Raw genomic sequence first — 23,363 nt, forward strand, 5'->3', positions numbered from 1 at the left:
AACGAAAATTAATTAAAAGTTAAAACGTATGTGGGAATTCTACCTCAAAGACAGTTATGTAGACGCTAGTCTCCTAAATAGTAACCACCTAACAACAAGACGTTCCCAATGCGAATAGAAAAAGGTGAAAAATCTCAACAATATACGAGGGTAGTTCAATAAGTAATGCAACACATTTTTTTTCTCGGCCAATTTTGGTTGAAAAAACCGGAAATTTCTTGTGGAATATTTTCAAACATTCCTGCTTCATCTCGTATAGTTTCATTGACTTCCGACAGGTGGCAGCGCTGTACGGAGCTGTTAAAATGGCGTCTGTAACGGATGTGCGTTGCAAACAACGGGCAGTGATCGAGTTTCTTTTGGCGGAAAACCAGGGCATCTCAGATATTCATAGGCGCTTGCAGAATGTCTACGGTGATCTGGCAGTGGAAAAAAGCACGGTGAGTCATTGGGCAAAGCGTGTGTCATCATCGCCGCAAGGTCAAGCAAGACTGTCTGATCTCCCGCGTGCGGGCCGGCCGTGCACAGCTGTGACTCCTGCAATGGCGGAGCGTGCGAACACACTCGTTCGAGATGATCGACGGATCACCATCAAACAACTCGGTGCTCAACTTGACATCTCTGTTGGTAGTGCTGTCACAATTGTTCACCAGTTGGGTTATTCAAAGGTTTGTTCCCGCTGGGTCCCTCGTTGTCTAACCGAACACCATAAAGAGCAAAGGAGAACCATCTGTGCGGAATTGCTTGCTCGTCATGTGGCTGAGGGTGACAATTTCTTGTCAAAGATTGTTACAGGCGATGAAACATGGGTTCATCACTTCGTACCTGAAACAAAACGGCAATCAATGGAGTGGCGCCACACCCACTCCCCTACCAAGAAAAAGTTTAAAGCCATACCCTCAGCCGGTAAAGTCATGGTTACAGTCTTCTGGGACGCTGAAGGGGTTATTCTGTTCGATGTCCTTCCCCATGGTCAAACGATCAACCCTGAAGTGTATTGTGCTACTCTTCAGAAACTGAAGAAGCGACTTCAGCGTGTTCGTAGGCACAAAAATCTGAACGAACTTCTCCTTCTTCATGACAACGCAAGACCTCACACAAGTCTTTGCACCCGAGATGAGCTCACAAAACTTCAGTGGACTGTTCTTCCTCTTGCACCCTACAGCCCCGATCTCGCACCATCGGATTTCCATATGTTTGGCCCAATGAAGGACGCAATCCGTGGGAGGCACTACGCGGATGATGAAGAAGTTATTGATGCAGTACGACGTTGGCTCCGACATCGACCAGTGGAATGGTACCGTGCAGGCATACAGGCCCTCATTTCAAGGTGGCGTAAGGCCATAGCATTGAATGGAGATTACGTTGAAAAACAGTGTTGTGTAGCTAAAAGATTGGGGAATAACCTGGTGTATTTCAATGCTGAATAAAACAACCCCTGTTTCAGAAAAAAAATGTGTTGCATTACTTATTGAACTGCCCTCGTAGAATACAAGCCACTGACTGGAAAACTGTGTGGACGAACATGCCATCAAATTACATACATCTGACGTTAAATCCACATGGTAAAAAGTTGTTAGCAATATCATTGAAGCAAACAAAACGTTCTAATCGGTAGGACTACGTGACAAGCATAAATGCACTCCTTGTGGATCGCTTGATGTGGTCATTAGCGTAACTGGAGATGGATCAGGAATAGACTTGTCTTTTCCTATTTTGGGCAGTGTTATTCTTCGTCTTGCGAGGGCAGTGCTTTAGATCGAGTCATTGGAGATATATTGTATTTTTTTTTCTAGAAGCTAACTGATAATGTTTTGTGAACATGTATTATGGGGTGCTGTTTGGAGATGGTAAATCGTCCACTTGTGGTTTTGTTACTTATTGTATGACAAAGTGAAAAATGAGCAGAAAGGTTAGACTGGTTCGAGGCAAGGCAGAAACAATAGATCTAAGGTGATGGAGTAGTTTGGATCTGCTATAGTTTTGGCTTCTGCTACCACTCAAGCTGTTGAAGATGTGTGCTGTAGTGATTCAATTAGTACATCAGTTAGTCAAGTAGGGAGTGTTGAATCCAGTGGTGTTACTGTTGTAACTCAAGACGTTTGATGGATTAATATGAGTGAGTGAAAGTTCAGTTGATGGTGATATCGCTCTGCCACCTGAGTCTACTCCTTATCGTGCTGTATTAACTGATGCTTCTGTAACTCATGCTGATTGTCATGTGCAAATTATAAGAGCAGAGTATTGATGCTTCAGTTCCGTAAAGTGCTTTTGATCAAGGTTTCCTCAATATAATGGTGGCAGCTGTGAGAGAAAATTGGAGACTAGTGTGATGGAACTTAATGAGACGTTAAGTGATAGTAAAAAGAATTGAGTAAGAAGTTAAGGGAAAGAATAGAGGCTACTGCTAGAGAGTTAACTGAGAGAACAGAAGTTAATGCGATGAAACAACAAACTAATGTTATTACTTTACAAGGACAGATGCATAGCTTAGAGTACAAATTGGAAGCCATTGGCGATGACGTTGCAGGTAGATAGGAAAGAATTGCATTCTGATTTTCATGAAAGGATTTCTTGTGCTGCAAATAAAATTCCTACTGGAGAGGAAGGTCAGATTAAATTTCAGCAGGTTGTGAATGAAGAACATAAGTAAATACAGGGCGATTTCCAGGTTTTAATGGAATAATCTGAAAAGTGTAAGACAGATTTATCATAAGGGTCGGATGTGGTGCTTAGTTAGGAAGTTGTTACTCAGATACAAGAACAAATTGAAAATCAGACTAAATCGCTACAGGATTTAGAAAATAATTTTGAAGAGCTGAAGGTCAATTAACGGAATGATATGTCAAAGAATAGAGCTGATGTTCAAAGGACTATTAAGAAGATCGATGACTTAGCAATTGCTGATGCACAATTAGCTGTTATGCTGAACAGTGTTCATGTGTTACTGTACCTGTATTTGCTGGTTATCCAGAAATGGTTCAAAGAACAGCAGCTGGGGAATAATAGGAGGACAAAAGAATTAGGTAAGGAAGTAAACGAGAGAGTTTCTAAAACTGGAGAAAAGTTAGGTGAAAGTTTTACTGGTGGTCACTGTCATAGCAGCAATAGTAAGCCTGATGATGACGCTGATTCTGGTCATGAAGATTCACCATGTCCTCTGTTTCACTGTGAAAGACGTTGAACTCATTGCAGCTGTTGTAACTTCAGTTGTGAGATTTTAAATCGTGAAGGCATGCGTGGTTTTCACTATGGTCATTTCTGTTTGAAATTTTTAACTTTTCAAAAATACATCAAATAGTAAGTTTGTTTGCGTGGCCATCCTCCTCAGCAAGCATATAAATACTTGTTTTGTAAATAAATAAATTAAGTGGCAACAGGAAAAGGCGATTTTATTTACAAAACAGGTATATCAAATAGTATTCATCCTGGCTTGGTTAGAGCAGTTTGAGCTTTTGCTGCCTCCAACTTGGCATGCCAGTCATAAAATAAAGTTTGTGTGTGGCTATTTAGAAGGTAAAACATTCATTTGTGTGTCCAGTTTAGGTAGGAACTGTGACTCTCTTGAGGAGTTTCGCCATTTGTTCTTGTCTGCATTTTAGTCTGAGGGAGCATAAGACCGTCAACATGCTACAGTCGTGTAGCAAAATTTTCGTTGTTCTAGTTTCACCAATCCTGCTCTACTCTTTGAACATGTGTTATTAAAAAATTAATTTTTGTACATTCCTTACAATCCTCTTGAGTTGATTCACAACTGTCTTACGAAATTTCCTTCACACTTGTATCAAATTAACCTTTCTGGTCAATGTAAAGATGATTTGAGGGTTTCCAAAGTTTAATACAAGAGTTCATATATGACAGTGGCGAAGGAAACGGTCCTGTGAGAGTGAAGATCAGTTCTCCTATCCTGATCCGAGGCAACAGGGAAATCGAAATTATGATATCGGTGATATGATTCGGATCATGATAAGTATGGAAATGGTGGGTGGAAACATCAAGAAGTACCCAACGACAAGTAAAGCAACAATTTTTGAAGAGGCACGGATGGTTGGAGTGATAGACATTTTGATCATAATCGAGGTCGTAGAGTAAATGACAGACATGGTCGCTTGCAGGATAGAGATTCAGGCCTGCACTTTGTGGATGTGCGATAATGTGAGCTGCTAAACAGTATATATATGGAGATCCTGCACCCACATAACTGACAACTGCTGTCAGCAGCTGATTCAGGTGCTACAAATATGATGTACAACAGCCATGAACAAATGAAATATTTTGAAGATATGAGGGAATTCCTGCTTATTGAGAGCAGGAAAATGTAAATTCTTCGGTGGGTCCAGTATATCAAATAAGTATTAATGGAATTATTTTGTGTTTTATTCTGGATACAGACAGCCAGGTGGACCATGTTGAGTGACACAGTATTTCAGAAGAGTGAAGCTGCTGGTTCATGGCCTACTCTTCCTTTACAGTAGCGTAAGGTGAGAGTAGCAAGTATTGAAGAATATGTACCGTTGAAGAGACAAATTGATATTGAGTTTCATTGTCAGTGTTGTAGGTTATCTGTGAATTATGCGACTGTGCCAATGTCGGCTACTGGTCCAAATTCAGGGGCTGATACACACCAAGTTCAGATGGACCTGGGTTGCAGTAAAGTGAGTTTGAAATGTAATGATGGTACGTTTGAGTTTTGATCAGTGCGTGATAAGGGAAAAAGAGTTCAAAACATTCTATTAAATTTGTTACCATATCTCAGCTGTCTTTTCATTCGAGGCCTGTTGTGAGTGAAGGTAGAGTTCAAGCCTACTGTCAGTTCTTACCGTAGTGTCTATCTTTTTAAATGAAACTTGTAGGAATTTCGAAGGAAGCTGCAATGAAGCATTGCATTAGCTGCCACTAGCCGATAAGTGGAGTTTGGTGACACGCAGATTATAACTACGGATACACAAAAGGATTGCAAGATGGGCTCTACAGTGCTTACAGCCAGAGTGGGCAGGACAATGTCAGCAGGAGTATAAGTAGCTGTGAACTTTGAGGCAGATTCATTCGGTGTCCAGCAGCAGCATCATGATGCCACGGCCACGGGTACACAATGAGACAACTGGGCCTTGCCAGCTGCAGCCATGGGCTCAAGACTGGGTTGGGTGAGCCACCTCCTGCACTATGTCTCCCCTGTGGACTTGGTGGACAGAGCTGCCGACCCGCTGCCTGCACCTGCTGTCGCCACACGCCTGTCAGAGGACAGCGCATTATATCCCATACGTGGCAGTCTTCCCTCGTCTACACAATGGATGCGAGCTGGGCCTGAGTCACTTTGGTGTGGGCGTTATACGGCAGAACACAGTCGCAACAGAAAGAAGAAACGCACTGCTGACTTCGGACCCATGGCCTACAGAAAGACTGCTGGCTTCTACCCAGCCTGAGGTTAGTGATGCAGGTCACTGATATGTGTATCTCTTCGCCAGAGTGAAAGCCAGCCACCTGTTTGTCACAGACGACATGCCGAGCCAGAGTGGGTTTTGTCTGCCTTACATTTTCAACGACGAGGTGTGTAATTTAAGTCTAATAAAGTATTTCCCTCGACCAAGAGTCTATCACTGGGCCTCACTGCCTCATTGCTACACGCATTCACCCCTGAACTCTTCATTCTGATCATCCGTTGTTGGTGGTTCCAGAGAAAGAGTATGGTATTAAGCTGATTCTAGATTCAAGCAGATAAATACGACTTTTCTACCAGCAATTGTTAGACCACTGACATTGGATATGTGTTTTCAAAAATTTCAGTCCTGTCTCCTGTTAAGAGAATGTTATTCGCAGATTGAGTTGCAACCCTCATATCAAAAATTTTCAGCATCTTTGTGTCACGATCCTTTTATCAAGTGCGCTTTGGGATGAGTGTTAGTTTGGCTGCATTTCTTAGAGGCTTTAAAAGTGTTCTTCCACTCGATTTGAAAAACAGATTGATTACTTATCTTGGATATGTGTCAGTTTCTGAGGATAGTTGGGGAAAAAATATGAGGTGTTGGACAGATCGTTGAAGGTGATTCAAGAGTATGGTATGACTGTAAAACCAAAAACACAGAGTTTGGTCACACTCAAGGGAAATTTCTCGGACATACAGTGACTGCACCAGGGATTTTAACTGATCCAGAGCTGATTGAGGTTTTGTTCAATTTCCATGTTCCCACAACCAGGAAAGATATTTGTGCATTCCTGGGTAAGATTATTTTAAAAAATTATGAATAGAACATTTTAACTACAACACGGCTGTATGCATTAATGGGTAAGTATACTCCCTGGAATTTGGATGCCCAAGCAAGCACAAGGTTCTTCTGGAGGCTACATTCCGGTGACATCCTGATACGAACAGAGGTTGTTGCCTAGGATCTGACAATTCTAAGACAGGTCTTGATGCTAATCTCTTCCAAGAATCTGATGTAGATGGAGTTATGAGGCGTCATACCAATGCTTTTGCAAGATGGGTTCCCGCTAAGAGTGAAAACTACTATTTAGTCAGTGAGCTGGAAGTTCTGGCTGATGTGTGACGTTTTGTAAGGTTGTGCTGTTTGTTTAGACTGGTGACTAAAGTTTACACAGATCACTGAGCTATGGAATTTTTGATGAGTGCAATGTTGACTCATGGTCATTTACCGAGATGTGTGCTGCATTTACAAGAATTCAACTTCATTATTATGTGTATGCTTGGTAAGGATAATGTCGTTGGTGCTGCTCTTTCAGTATCCCCTCTAGGGCTCAATACTAGGACCAAGAACGATCACTTAAAGGGATGAACTTGAAAAATGTAGCATTTGACTATTTTATAACGTATATGCTTATGAGTACTGTCAAAGAACAGGATAAAGATCTGGCACAGAAAGAGGTGAAGCTGTAAAATTAGACAATTTTACAAAATTATGGATGGCATTTTCTTTAGGAGAATACATGTAGATGGTTTACGTTTGATAGTATGTATTCTTGATGAGATGATTAATATGTTGATTTGGCATACTCACTCGAGTTATGCACATATTGGTCCAGAGAAATGTTTTCACAAGCTTTGTGAGACATGCTATTTTCCAAACAAGTCCAGAAGGTCTGGCTTCGTGCAAACCTTGTCAGAAGGCAAAACCACCGATGGTGTCTCATTATGCACCATGGTCTCTATTATTGCTTCGAAACTGAGAGAAATTCCAGCAATGTATTTGTTTGGCCCTTTTCCAAGAATCAGTCAAGGTAATTCTTGTGTTTTTGGCATGGTGTAGTTGACATCCAAGTATGTCACTCACGCCACTGATGAGAGCTATTAGTCAGACTACTATCTGAACAAACACTAACAGAACGTCCATACGTGTTTGATTGGTCTACAGTTTGCGGTGATTCTTTTCCACACTGCGAATACGGACTGCCGCTTTTTCCCTGACGTGGGGCTTTTGTTGTCGACGATGACGTTATAGCACTGCGACTTGACGCCTGTTTTTTTTCTGGCAAGCCATTATATAAATTGGTGAGCTACAATAACAATGCATCAGTAGCACCTGGAAATGATGAACCCCTGCCAAGTGTAAACATTGGGCAGTTTACACAGAACTGTCCGACTCAATGCCCGTAAACTATTCAATTATTTAATACGTTGAGAAAGCCCGAAAGAGCGTACCTGGTACCTCTAAAGAGATGAAATGGTCAACAGATACGTGAGTTCGATAAACTCCATTACAAGGGCAATACACTGTTGTGCTCTCTCTCATTTTTAGGGAGATGTTCGGACCAGCAGAGTACACCAGTGCTTACAAGTTTATCCATTGTATAGACTCTGTGGCAGCTAAGAATATTAAACAACGAGCTAGCAGTGAATTTGTGAGAGAGTGAACTCGTTATACAAGGCGAGAATTAGACAGAGTCTCCAGAAGCTTGCTTTCACGTTATCTGAATATCTCATGGCGTCTGTCAATGGATTCCTGCGAATGGGTGGGCAGCACTACGCGGTCGTTTTCAGACTGTGAACGACTTATATACTTCCATCACCGTAAACACCGATAAATGCAACAAGATAAATTATGGAGACGCACTTGGTTAAAGTCACAGAAAAACCACTGAGTGAGGCTGCGGCATCAGTGATGGAAAAAGATCTAAATTTTGTATCCACTTCAAAGAATGTACCCATCAAAGATTTTATCAGCGTTGTTGAGCAGGGTATCTCGAAACTTCCCAGTGAGACTTCTGGAGAAATGAGGAGAGAGACTTGCAAAACCATAACTAAGATGTCTGCATTCAAGTAGAATGTCACCACTGAAGATAGAAAAGCGCTCCAATCTTTGAGAAAGAGCACAGAAATGGTAATTTTACCTGCGGACAAAGAGAACACTACTGTTCTTCTACCTGCAACGTTTTACTTTGGCAATATGATGGCTTTACTGCAGGAATCAGTGTATCGTCAGCTCAAGGAGGATCCAACAGATGCAGTACAATGGAACACATCTGCACTCATAAAAGCTCCAACGAATTTCCTGATCGTATGAAAAGAGCTTAAGAGTACGAGCACCAGTTCCACCATGACCTTTTTTTTTTGCCTGCCTAAGATACATAAATAAGGAGTTCTGCTTCGTCTCATTGTGAGCAACATAGGAGCTCCAATACACTACCTAGAAAAATATTTGACTTCTTGTTTGAGACCTTCAGTAGGGAAACGCGAGCAACATATACTAAATTCAGAAGATTTTATGCTGCGACTGGAAAACGTGTGCCTCGAACCAATCGATGTATTAATGACTTTCGATGTCACTTTGTTCCAATGACTACCATTGGCGGATTCATCACAATTCTTAGGAGCTAAACTTATAGCAGATATATTACAAATTTTCATACCTATGCTTACTTCGAAGTATTTTTTATGCAGCATCCAATATTTTGAGTGAAAAGACAATGCTCTTATAGGTAGCCCTCTGTCTCCTATACTAGCTAATCTTTGTATGGAAGACATCGAGGACAAAGCAGCTCAGTCGGTGGTTTTCAAACCTAAATGCTTTTGGAGATAAGTGAATGATATTTTCGTGGTGTATCCACATGGGAGAGCAACGCTTCCTTTATTGTTGAAACATCTTGACTCCCTACATCGGAGCATCTGTTTCACGATGGAAGTGGAGGAAAATGGATATCCCCTGTTTCTGGACGTCATGGTTAATAGTAAAGAAGATGACTCCTTGAGTCACAGTGAGTTTCATAAACTTGCACTCACTGACCTATATCTATAAGCTATGAGCTGTCATCACCTAGACCAAAGAAGTGCTGTATTATGGAATCTGGTTCATAGGGCTAAAGATATCTCATTTCCAGATAGCTTATTAATAGCGTTTAGTAATCTCTGGTCTGCGTTTGTCAGGAATGGGTACTCCAATAAAAATGTTCGTAGTGAGTAGTATCTGTGGGCACTCCAGTGTAATTTTTTTTTCTTTCAATTACATTTCACATTGTAAGACATTTCCAGGAGCAGATGTGGACTCTGACCACAATTTGTTGGTTTATGAGCTGTACATTAAAACTGAAGAAACTGCAAAAAGGTAGGAATTTAAGGAGATGGGACCTGGATAAACTGAAAGAACCAGCGGCTGTAGAGAGTTTCAGAGAGAGCATTAGGGAACGATTGTCAAATACAGAGGAAAGAAAGACAGTAGGAGAAGAATGGGTAGCTTTGAGAGATGAAATAATGAAGGAAGCAGAGGATCAAATAGGTAAAAGACGAGGTCTAGTAGAAATCCTTGGGTAACAGGAGAGATATTGAATTTAATTGATGAAAGGAGAAAATATAAAAATGCAGTAAATGAAGCAGGCGAAAAGGAATACAAACGTTCAACAATGAGATCGACAGAAAGCGCAAAATGGCTAAGCAAGGATGGCTAGAGGACAGTTGTAAGGATGTAGAGGTATATATATCATTAGGGGTAAGATAGATACTGTCTACAGAAACATTAAAGAGACCTTTGTAGAAAAGAGAACCACATGTATGAACATCATGAGCTCACATGGAAAACCAGTCCTAAGCAAAGAAGGGAAGCAGAAAGGTGGAAGGAATATATAGACGGCCTATACAAGAGTGATGTAAATGAGGGAAATGTTAAGGAAATGGAAGAGGAAATAGATGAAGATGAACTGGCTGATATAATTCTGAGTGACGAATTTCACAGAGCACAGAAAGACTTAAGTCAAAAAAAGGCCCCAGGAGTAGACAACAGTACATTAGAACCTCTGATAGCCTTGAGAGAGCCCGCCATAACAAAACTCTACCATCTGGTGAGCAAGATGTGTGAGACAGGCGAAATACCCTCAGACTTCAAGAAGAATATAATTAATAATTCCAATCCTCAAGAAAGCAGGTGTCGACAGGTGTGAAAATTACCGAACTATCAGTTTAATATGTCATGGCTGCAAAATACTATTATGGATTCTTTACAGACGAATGGAAAAACTGGTAGAAGCCGACCTTGGGGCAGATAAGTCTGGATTCTGTAGAAATGTTGGAACACGCGAGGCGATACTGACCCTAAGACTCTTCTTAGAAGAGACATTAAGGAAAGGCAAACCTACCTTTCTATCATCTGTATATCTAGATAAAGCTTTTGACAATGTTGACTGGAATAGTCTCTTTCAAATTTTGAAGGTGGTAAGAGAAAAATACAGGGAACGAAAGACTGTTTACAACTTGTACAGAAACCAGATGGCAGTTATGAGAGTCGAGGGGCATGAAAGGGAAGCAGTGATTGGGAAGGGAGAAAGACAGGGTTGTAACCTATCTCTGATGTTATCAAATTTGTGTACTGAGCAAGCAGTAAAGGAAACAAAAGAAGAATTTGGAGTAGGAATTAAAATCTATGGAGCAGAAATCAAAAGTTTGAGGTTTGCCTATGACATTGTAATTCTGCCAGAGAGAGCAAAGGACCTAGAAGAATAGTTGAACAGAATGGACAGTGTCTTGAAAGGAGGATCTAAGATGAATATCAACGAAAGCAAAACGAGGGTAATGGAATGTAGTCGAATTAAGTCGGGTGACGCTGAGGGAATTAAAATAGGAAATGAGTCACTTAAAGTAGTACATGAGTTTTGCTATTTGGGGAGCAAAATAACTGATGATGGTCGAAGTCGAGAGGATATAAAATGTAGACTGGCTTTGGCAAGGAAAACTTTCCTGAAGAAGAGGAATTTGTTAACAACGAGTATAGATTTAAGTGTCAGGAAGACTTTGTATGGAAGTGAAACATGGACGATAAATAGTTTAGATAAGAAGAGAATAGAAGCTGCAGAAGAATATTGAAGATTAGATGGTTAGATCACATAACTAATGAGAAGATATTGAATAGAGTTGGGGAGAAGAGGAATTTGTGACACAAACTGACTAAAAGAAGGGATCGTTTGATAGGACACGTTCTGAGGCATCAAGGGATCACCAGTTTAGTATTGGAGGGAAGCGTGGAGGGTAAAAACCTTAGAGGGAGACCAAGAAATGAATACACTAAGCAGATTCACAGAGATGTAGGCTGCAGTAGTTACTCAGAGGTGAAGAAGCTTGTGCAGGATACAGTAGCATGGAGAGCTGCATCAAACCAGTCTTTGGATTGAAGACCACAACAACATGTGATCTCCTATGATCCAATTCTGTTGCCTATTCATGACACCACAAGACAGGCCCTCTTTATAAGCGACATCATTACTCCCATCAGCCATGTCATCATCCTAATAAATAATACCATCAAGGTATGCCCCCCCCCCTCCTCAGTCGTCCTTTCCAAACCACTCCCCTTCCCCTTTCTTCAGCCGATCAGAATCAGAGATAGCGTTACTTGCCCTGTATTGCTTCGTCCGTCCCCCTCTACAACCACTCTCAGTGAAGTATTACAGACGGACAGTCAATTGCGCAAAAATGGCGCCAAGTTCAAAGGTATGCAGCAGAAAATTTTGTAACCATCACTTGAAAAGGCACTGTGGCAAAGATATAAAGTACTTCCATAAACCTTCGGTTTAAAGTCAAAGACAGTTGCGTAAATTTTACATACACATTTATTTAGTCAGTATAATATTAAAATGATGCAATCAGTTGCATAAAAATTGTGTCAAGCTCAAAGATATGCATTATTCCTGTAACCATCTCTTAAAAGTTAACAATATTTCTGTAAAATATTTGCCTTTGAATTGTGCACACACACACACACACACACACACATAACTTCACATGACTGGTGAAAGCTAACTGTGGCAGATGGAGAAAAGGAGAGCGATGTGATTCTTGGAACAGCAGCTTTGTCAGCTCTGGACTTGTCTGACTTCGCAAAAACCAGACATAGAACAGTGACAAATTGTCCTCCACATTACAGTTAATCTGTTACAAAATGCCTATGTTACAGTGATATTGTAACAAATTACCCTCCAAGTTACAACAAAATTATAAAAAATTGTGCATCTTACAGTAATATTGCCACAAGTTGCTCTCCACAATACAGTGAAATTGTAACATGGACCTGTAAGTACTTAAGTGCCTGTGAAGATGAATTTTATTTTGTTCTTAGATCATAATACCATGACATGTCCCATAGCTTTCTAAAACGGATTTACAGGTGAATAAAACTACTACTACTAATGCTACTAGTGCTACTACAGATATCCAAGGATGCTTCACTTCTAAATTCACCAACTAACAGGAAATATTATGACTCACAGGAACAGAGGCAATATTCAGTTATTTGTTGATATTGTGTTAGCAACAGGCAAAGCTGACTCAGGGCTCAAAATTATTTACATCCTGTTGCTTGAGTTTATCTACGGCAATAAATTTTCTTACAATTAGGGCGACGCTAATAGCAAAACTTATGATTTTCATTTGGTTTTCTGGGCAATACATTCTACTACATCAAAAGCTGTCTGCATGTCTGAAAGTTGCTGTTAAGTTTGTGGTTTTAATACTACACGTGTTCCACGTTGTCTCGCCTCACTTGTGTAAAATGCACGAACGTTCATACAACCACGTGAAACTGTCGGAAAAGTTCTTCTTCGGCATGTTGTTCAACTTGTGTGTCGCATTGGCTATTCACTTATATCATCAAAGCCTTCATTTAAATTTCTGTACCTTGTCATATTGTGGTACGTTTGTACTGATAACACCATATCTCGTCACCAGTGATGATTTTTTCCAGAAAAGAATTGTCGAAATTTTTCATTTCAGTCAAGTGGCAGCAGGCATCTATGCATCATTGTTTTCACTCAGAAGTCGAGGTGTGTGATAAGAACTCTGCACATATTTGCACCTTTTTTAAAAAAAATTCTGGATAATGTCTTTAACACTTAATTTTGATTTGTGATACACTAACGCTGACACACTAGTTTCATGTCCGCTACTTAACGCTGCCTGCTCACAACTGACTGGTCGACGCAAGTCTGTTATTTACATTTTTTAGTTCAAGCTGCCACCATAGTTCCTGTGCTAAAGCCACTTCAGGTGAGGAATAAAGTCAGTATCAGAAACGTTTGGATCTGAAGTGTATGAGAGTAACAAACTCTCTAATCTTCGACAATGTAGTAATTTACAGAAAATAAACTTGCAGTATGCACTCACCATTGTGAATAGCGCATTTACCACTACAGATGTGAAACTAGAGCCTTAGACTATGGCTATGTTAGTGTGTAATTAAGTAGAATTGTGCTAATTGTGCTTCTTTCTGTCGTTTCAGAGAAGTCAGTCTTCGTGTTCTTCTTTTTTTTTTGTGGAAAGGTCTTTGCCCTTCCTTTCTTGCATTGCGGAACATCCTCTGCTTTGCCAGCTCTATATGCGGCTCATTAGCCATTTCATATTTGTAACTGGCACAGTCAGCCCGTGGATGTATGTCTTTTCTCTCCGGAATTTTCTGCGCAGGCAGTTAGACCTGTGAACATGGGAAGCTCTCGCACAAGCAACTGCGTTGAACGTATTTTATAATTCTTATTGAATTTTAGATGCTCAACATCTGCTTTCTAATTTATTCTCCGAAAGTTAGCTAGGAAATTTCGAAATTTATGCACGTACAAAAATGAACGCTTTTCGTAAAATGCTTATCTCTGGGGAAGGGATGTCATACCCTCTAAAACTCACGCACCACCCACCCCATTGGACCGCGCCTGAACACCCAGCTACACGCTGCAAGTGCCGTCAATAGCCCAAGACCGATTTGCCAGCATCCCTCGTGTATACGTACGAGGGTCGTTTGAAAAGTCCGTGCAAAGTCTGAGAGATGGCACCACGGGCGCGTATTGAGGTCATATTTAGTTAGTAGCATCTTTGGAAAGAACACACACCAAGTTTCAGCCATATTGGTCCATTTCTTTGTGTTTGGCATTCGTGTGAATAAAGGAAGTCGATTAATTGTGAAAAAATGGACGAAGAAGAATTTCGTGTGGTGATTAAACATTACTTTATGAAAAGCAAAACGCCTCAGGAGACTAAAGAGAAGCTCGATAAACATTATGGTGACTCTGAACCTTCGATTAGAACAGTTTATAAGTGGTTTCAAAATTTTCGGAGTGGCCATATGGGCACAAGTGATGCTGAACGTTCTGGACGCCATGTTGAGGTTACGACTCTAGAAATCATTGATGAAATCCATGATATGATGATTGATGACAGAAGAGTTAATGTGCGTGAGATTGCTAATGCTGTGGGCATCTCTAATGAACGGGTACGTAATACACTTGACCAAAAACGGAATCGTGTGACGTGTTGCAAGGATGGTTTGCAGCTGTTCAGGAAGAATCCGTAGAACTTAAAGCGTCGTTTCGTCACTGTGGGTGAAACATGGATACATTACTGTACTACTGAGAGCGAACAACAATCTAAATAATGGGTTACCAAGGGAGAATCTGCACCAAAAAATGCGAAGACTAGTCCTTCGGCCAGAAAGGTTACTGCGACTGTCTTTTGGGATTCGCAAGGGATAATCGTCATCGACTATCTGGAAAAGGGTAGAAACATTACAAGTGCATATTACTCATCGTTATTGGACCGTTTGAAAACCGAGCTGCAAGAAAACTTCCGGCGATTGGACAGCAAAAATGTCCTTTTCCATCACGACAATGCACTAGCACGGATATAATGAACCACTGCGGTGAAGCGGTGTCAGCTAGACAACAACGTAGTAGTAATCAGTTTAGGTGCAGGAGCTCCGGACAGAAAGGCTGCAGTACTGACCCGAGGTGATCCCTCGTGCGCCGGTAGTTGAAGATGCAGCAGTAGCCGTCGCACGTCTTGCGCAGCTTGAACAGCTCCCCGCAGGGCCGCGTGTGGCCCAGCCAGCTGCAGCGCACCATCATCTGCTCGCACTTCGGCGTCAACTGCAAGCAATCGCCACCTCTGTAGTTCTGTAGTAGTAGATGTGACGTGTCTATGCTACATTCTACACCTCAGGAGACTAAAGAGAAGCATCTGGCACCAGAGCTAGTCGGATAAGTTCAAATGGCTCTGAGCACTATGCGACTTAACTTTTGAGGTCATCAGTCACCTAGAACTTAGAACTAATTAAACCTAACTAACCTACGGACATCACACACATCCATGCCCGAGGCAGGATTCGAACCTGCGACCGTAGCGGTCGCTCGGCTCCAGACTGTAGCGCCTAGAACTGCTCGGCCACTCCGGCCGGCGGTCGGATAAGTGTTTGGTCTAACAGCTACTACAACAATGTTGCAAGTAAGTAGCTCTGATTAACATGTACATTGGATGGCGAATTGTCATTAATTTTCGTTACTGAGAAAAATACACTCGACAGAAATGTGACAGTGACTCGAATATGCATTGTGCTCTAGTAAAAAACAGAGCAGTACGCTCCATTCTAAAAGCATTTTTATGAATGCAACTACACTGATGAGTCAAAACATTATGACCACTGCCCATTACTAGACTGAAAGCGCGGTAAGGGAAATGAGTAAGCTGAGCAGAGGGTAATGGGGAACATTTCTTGCAACGATACTGCCAGCAAACGGGGAAATCCACTGACGTAAAAGTCTTTGACAAATGCCAGATTTGAAACTTACTGGCAGATTAAAACTGTGTGCCGGACCGAGACTCGAACTCGGGACTCGAACTCGTGATTCAGTAGGTAGAGAAATGGTTCTGAAAGTAAATGGTCCCAAGTTTGAGTCTCGGTCCGGCACACAGTTCTAATCTGTCAGTAAAGTCTCAGATCATCGCACACTGCGCTGCAGAGTGAAAATTTCATTCTGAAATGGCAGATTATTATGGCCTGTCGCCTGGGAAAACCATCTCGGAAACAGCGGCCTGCTCGGATGTTCGCGTGCTATTGGGGTTCGTACGCCGTGAAACAATGGAAAGAGGTCAAAGGACGGTGAAACCACGAACAGGCGACAAAGTGGTGTACGTCCACGTCTCATCACAGCAAGTGTGGGTTGGAGGCTTCACCACTCTGTAAAGCAGGGGGCTTCAAACGGCTTAGCCTAAGGTCCACGCTGCCTCTTTCACTAAGATCCAAGTGCCACGACCCAATTACAGTCTGTGTAAGTTTTCTTGAGGTCTGATAACCTAGTACTGCTCGGAACTCCTCGGTAAAATTCAGAAGTTTTCGTGACGCTCGCCACTGTTGCCATCCTTTACAAGCTGACACTGAGTGGTACTGCACTAGTCATTACGCAGTGAACTACATATGTTTGAACTTAAGGTGTGACCTTAATTTCATTTCAAATACATTGCTACAAATAAATATTACTCGTGAAGGTCGCTCTAACGCGCTTTCAATAACGTTATTTTCTAACATTTTATTATCACAATGAATTCTGGCAGCATGCTGCCATCATCAGGTGCATTATACAGTTACTTATACATCAGCTGATAGGTTGTGTACATTAACTCATCTTCACTACAATTATTTATTACTGTGTTTGAAATTGTAAATATTTTCGCTTAAATTTTATAACTCTCTGGAAAGATGTTAACAGTCTTTGAAATTGTAAGTAGTTCATCTTAGATTTTCAAACTCTTTGGAAACATGTAAATAGATGTTTGTGAAAATGCCAAGTTGTGATGTACCCGTTACTGTGCTCTGGGTGCCAGAAAATAAAATCGCCAACTGAAATGTAAGTAAAGGTATTAATATATTACCTAATCATGCTACTCACATAATGTACACACTGTAACAGATTTATCCTTCTACACAGGTTTATTTTTCGATTCTTAACCCCACTGTCACACACAGCTAATGTTCATAACCAATCAGCTGATGTATAAGTAACTGTGTAATGCGCCTCAAGATGGCAACATGCTGCCGAAATGCATTGTGCTAATGAAATATTAGTAAAAAGTGACTGCAGCAGTATAAATTATTCCACATAATCTTATAATACAGTCGCAGACCTCAAACAACATCCATATAACATAGATAAATTTAAGTGTTATTTTCGTGCGTCATTAACATCAGAGCAAGTGATCAGCTGTATATGGTATCAACACTGCGGAATATCTTCCCACTGCAACATTAGTTCCGTACGTTCTGTACGGTCACTGCAGACATGGACTGCAGAAAAGTTGGGCAGGCTATAGTTCATAACACCAACATACTGTAGTGTTGAATTAGGCACAAATTTTCGTTTCAGAACTAGACATTGATTTAGATCTATGGCTTAGGGAGTGGGGGTGAACTTCACTCCGCATTTTCTGTCGGCACATACGGGCAAGTGTCCAGGTCGTTTCATTGCTGAAGTGATAGCTGCACTTTACGTATTGTTACGACTTCTGCTGACAATGCTAAATGCATAGTAGTGGCATCTCCAGGGGAGTAGAGAAGTGCTGTAGCACAGCACCGTCTTGTGGGTAGCGACAAAATGTGAGATACGAAAAGCACAATATAATAAGACTAGTGGGTTTTGTGACTAAAGTTTCTTACTGAAGATGCAGTGTGTTAATAGCTAGCATTTAATTAAAATTGCTTGAAAGATAAATCCAGCGCACCTTACTCTTAATACTAATAGTTGGCATCATTTTTATTTGCAGTTACATCTTTTGTGTGAATTTGTGTAAATGTGGAAAAGAAACGGAAGACACATAGTGAGTGCTGAAATTTTAATACCAGTGAGAACATCAATATTTCGTAGTTGAGTCAAGGAATACGGCAATGTTTACAGTTTGCAATGAAACAATATTTCTGAAAGGACAAAATACAAAACTTCTTAAAGAAACTAAACATTATCAGAGTTATTTTAAATTTACCAGAAAGCAACGGTTATAAACGGTTGAAACGGGGATTGAAATCTCATCAAATGTTGTTTCAGGAAGTAAATGGTGAAGAAGAAGCTGTAAATCACGCTTGTTTCCGCGTGGCTCATTCAACAGCAAAACGTGGAAAATCCTTTACCGACGGCGAATTAATATTGCATGAGTTGAAGAAACGAAACGAGAAAAAGGTAATTTATTTGAAAACATTAGTTTGTCAGTGGCTCAAAGAGTAAGTGATGTTGCTTGAAAATATATTAACTCAATCGTCTGAGAAAATTCGACACTTACAATGGTTCTCTTTGGCTCTGAACGAGTCAACAGATGTTTCAGATACTGCACAGGTATTCATTTTTTATTCGAGGGATAAACAGAAATTGAAGTGTATGAAGAGCTTTTTGACGTTCCTGGCGTACGATTGCAATTGCTATGTGATCATCGAGAACAGACCATGGATAATTGAAAACGTGTCGCCAGGTCGTACGAGTCACGTTTCTTGTTATATCAAATCGACATCATGGCTGCATGCGCCATCATCGAGATTAACAGCTACTCAAAACACGCACTGCCAGGGAGGCAAGGCAGTGATAGCAACACAATGCTGTACAGTAGTGGTAGTAATTATTGCGGACCTCCTGCAACCCTCCACGTTTGAGGTTTTCCCCAATAGCGATGGCTCCTTCCATTAGCATAACTGTCCACATCACGAGGCCAGAATTTTACTGCAGTGATTTGAGGAGCATAATAGTGAAAATAAGTTCATGCCTTGGTCACCTCGTCGGAGGTTCGAGTCTTCCCTCGGGCATGGGTGTGTGTGTCGTCCTTAGCATAAGCTATTTTAAGTTAGATTAAGTGGCGTGTAAGCTTAGGGACCGATGACCTCAGCAATTTGGTCCCATAAGACCTTACCATAAGTTTATATTTTTTTCCCCTGGGTCACCAGATTCTTCTGATCTGAAACCGATGGACAACATTCGGGGCGCTGTCAGAACCCAACACTGCGTTCACAGATCACTGGCCCATAATTTATGGCAATTGTGTGACCTTTGAGTAGGCAACTGGTATCACATACCTCCACAAACCAACCAAGGACTTGTCGAACTCATGTCACTGAAAATCGTTGCTGCAGCCTGTTCCAAAGCTGGACCAATGCCCTATTAGAAATGTGATCATGATGTTTGGATTCATCAGGGTACGTGAACACTACAATATCTGCTGCTAGCTTGAGCTCTTCTTTATTGGGAGGCACAGGCATCCAGAAATTTCTAATTGAAATTTTTGTCCTTTGATGGTAATCATTTCCACTATGGCGGTTTCAGTTTTGGAGCCATTTTTAAGTCTAGTACGTCATCTCTCATCACATGTCAAACATATCAAGCGGAAACCTGCATGTACAGTCGTGCTCAAAAGTATCCGAACGATCTGAATGGCATTTTGACTGATTCGCATACAACCCTCATAACGCAGCTGTCTAGCAGGTCCTCTGACTATTGAAAATGGTTCCAACAAATCACCACTAGAAAACACTGCTCTGTATCGCAATAACTGAAGATGTAAAGTAATACCACGATACTACAAATATCAGGGAACACCTTATCAAAAATAAGACTGTCCTTAAGGCTTGTAAGCTCACATTTATTACTATAAATGCCATACCTGAAATGTTACCACTCTCATTATTACGTCAGATAGGTAATACACGTTGTAAGTTCATCGTATTCATTATATCCTCTTCAAAGTAACATAGCGTACTTCTTATTTAACACAAAATGACATTAAAAATTTAAGTTATTCACGAACTGCTAGATGAGATTATGTATGAACTTCCAATGACTCGACGAACCGTCTCGTTCTGCATATGGATTCAAATCCAGCTCATGCAGACCATGCAAAGATTTCGTGACTGACGGAAACTAACTGTCATTCCTGACTAGGCATACAGAGAGTGATATACCTCGATTTTAGACAGTATCAGTAAGGAAATATCAATTTTAAATTACATAATGTAAACATTTTTAACGGACGCGAATTCCTACCCAGCATCTATTTCCCTGTTGATAAACTACGAGAGATGTTAAACATTGCTTCTTCACAAGTAACTTACTTGAAATGCCGTGAGGTAAAGCTTTGTGTTGGACAGGGATTCGAACCCAGAATCTAACTGGACTGTTATCAAAGCACAATCAGCTGTGACATATCGGATTTTATCGGCAGTAGCAAGATGTTTTAACTGAAATGACGAGACGAAACATTAATTTTTTGCTTCCCAGGATTCCAACCCGGCACCTATCGCTGTTATATTCTAGAGAAAACGAACGTTAAATATGGGTTTGTTATACCAGCAGCGACATGTAAGCATGTTTGAATTAGAAATAATATGACGAAGAGTTCAGTGCTGACTACTAATCGAACCCAACACATATCGTTGTCGACTACACACAAAGAGACGTCATCTACCGAATTTTTCTCCACCAGCACCTCGGACTTAACATCCTTGAACTTAAAGTGATCTCACAAACAGTTCTGTGTCTCACAGGGAATCAAAAACGTCAGATATCGTCGGTGTTACAAACAACCGAAAATACACTAAAAATCAAAATTATTATCCACCAGCAGATAGGTGTTCTCATGCTATAGCTTGATAATACATAATGAAATCTTTAGTGCCGGACCAGGATTCGAACCCATTCACGCGCAACATGTGGAGATGTTGAGGAATCTGCAGTTTTGAACAAACAACAAATTGTATCCCAGCTGTATTGTCGCGAAGGGATCAAATTCCGTGTTAAGGAAGGTCTGAGTTCCCTTTCCAGTTCAGAACCAATTTTATCGACATACAGAAGCTCAAATAAAAGATTGAATAAGTGTCCTGTGACCCTACATAACGTTTGTTTCGTCACTAGAAATAAATAACTAGCATAAGAAAGGTTACTGGTGATAGAGTTTCTACATGTCGCCACTCCAGACTTTATTGTGGTTCAAACTAACGTCTACTTGGTAGAGAAGGAATATCATTTTTAATGTGAATTTCAGACCACAATGCCATTATACCTTCTTCACTTGGCGTAGCCATAAGAGAATAGAATCTGTTTCTCCCTATCAAAAATCGTCGGCAGAAGCTGGGATCGAATCCAAAACATGCGTGTACGAATCTATCAGCAACGCAACAGACCACCAAATCCTATGCTCTGTGGTACATTTTCCTATTGTAACGCCGTTGCGCCACACTGGATGAGAATTCTGACCCAAAGGCTCCCTGTAGTGGTTTGCAGCATGTTCAGTACATTCATTTACTTCGTTAACCGAATCGCCATGAACTAGCTGAATCGGGTACCCAGTGCATACATTCCACTCTATTTTGTAATCACCGAAATAAAATCATGTAACTGCCACTTACACAGAACTTCTAACAGTGTAGGATGCAGAAATTTAAATAGGAAGTGTTCATTTCCACTTGAGCTACTCTATTGCGCTATCTGTTTGTTGAAAACGTCGTGTAGTGAAAAAGAAAAGCTGTAACTCTCTGTCTCTCAGAAGTCTACATCCAGCCTTATGCATTATCTCACAACACTGTGGAATGCGGAAGTTCTGGAGGAACTGTTCTTGACTTCTGGAGCGCCTGTAGCTACGCTTCAGATAGTAGTGTAACAGTAAGAATAGCGCACCGTAGACATAACGTCGTGAATTCAAATACATTCACTGCTACGTTTTTCAAAACGCAATTCTGCTGTCTGCTAAAGTTATCAATCTAATGGAACTTTGAACGTAATTCCCCTTCACTTCTCAACCCAAAATAGTCGCACGTCAAAAAAGGGCTAACTTCTGCGACATTTTGTTCTATTCAGGTTTAATAGACAGCCAGGCAGCAGATACATCGCGAAACTTTTGTATTATGTATGGGGAGAGCACATCGTGCCAAAATACGTCAGAAAAGTATTTTCTACATTAGCTGTCGTGTGGTAGTGGCATTTTATTCTTCTTCAAATCTTGTTTGACAGCTTTAACTCAGAACAAGTTTTCTACATGCATGTAATCAATAAACTGCATGTGCATTGTCAGACTGTTATAGATAACATCAGAGAATTCGCATATATCCTTGATGATTAATATCTCTGTCATGTTTACTAAGTTTTTAACAAAACTAAAGGAAAACTTACGAAAATTGTGCACTGTATTATAAGAAATGAAATAAAACTACCCACGATAACCTTACGGCGAAAGTCTGTTGTAATAAAACTGAGTATCTGTACACAAGCGTGCCTCTATGGACACGAATTAGTAAAATACTACTCATTTAGATTTTGATTGGGTCTGTGTTTAATTGGTATGCTGTGACATACTCAAGGGGTATACAAATGTGGCATTTCATAAATAAACTTACATATTCCTAGAACCCAAAATTTGCTTGCCAGCGGAAAGAGGCGTTACCTGTTGTGCAGCATTGTAAGTGTTTCACCATTGCACTATAAGCCGAAAGTATTTTCTTGCGATTTCCTTATCGATGTTTCATCTGACTGCTTGTAGCTCTTCCACAGAAGGGATAAAAACGTTACACTTAGTGAGACTGGAACTGCGAACCATAACAGAAGCTTTTTCACAGGTCAGCACGTTACCAAAGAGCTGGCGAGGAAGTATGTGTCTTAGCTTCGTCTTACGAGGTCAATGGTTGCTAGAACTCGTAAACCGCTATTTAAAGGACGAGATTAGTTGCGATTTCCACGTGCAACGACTTTCCTGGGCTGAAAACCGTAAATTTTCAATCTTTTATTACACCTCAAGCGATAATAACTCAGATTATTCAATGGAAATGACAGGTAAAATCAAGTGAACTTTGAGGCTTATTTCCGTGCACACGAGGAAGTAACTCGTCGATCATAGAGTTGCCAAACATACCCTGCCTTGTTGCCAAATCTCAGTTACAGTACCAGCAGGAAGAAGACGAACCGATGTCAACCTGCAGCGGGCTGGAAAGTGACCATAGCTGGCGTCTCCAAGTCGCGGCTGCTGCGGCCTGGTATACGTAATGCGTCTGATTCGCATTTCTGTAACTAGGTTTAGGGACGGGAGCGTGTTTACTAATAATACTCGGAACTGACTGCAAACTGACCATCATAAATCAGTAACTCACATAGTT

General features: G+C 40.9%; 1 protein-coding gene across 1 annotated transcript in view; it reads right to left on the bottom strand.

Annotated features, from left to right (window-relative positions):
• Positions 1 to 23,363, bottom strand: part of LOC126183549 (sodium channel protein Nach) — a 259,499-nt gene that overhangs the window by 189,219 nt on the left and 46,917 nt on the right. Inside the window, exon 3 of the mRNA XM_049925663.1 lies at positions 15,200 to 15,342. Coding sequence (XP_049781620.1) covers positions 15,200 to 15,342 — 143 coding nt within the window. The remainder of the gene's footprint in view (positions 1 to 15,199; positions 15,343 to 23,363) is intronic.

The sequence above is a fragment of the Schistocerca cancellata genome, chromosome 1, assembly GCF_023864275.1.
Source record: "Schistocerca cancellata isolate TAMUIC-IGC-003103 chromosome 1, iqSchCanc2.1, whole genome shotgun sequence".
NCBI classification, from domain to species: Eukaryota; Metazoa; Arthropoda; class Insecta; order Orthoptera; family Acrididae; genus Schistocerca; species Schistocerca cancellata.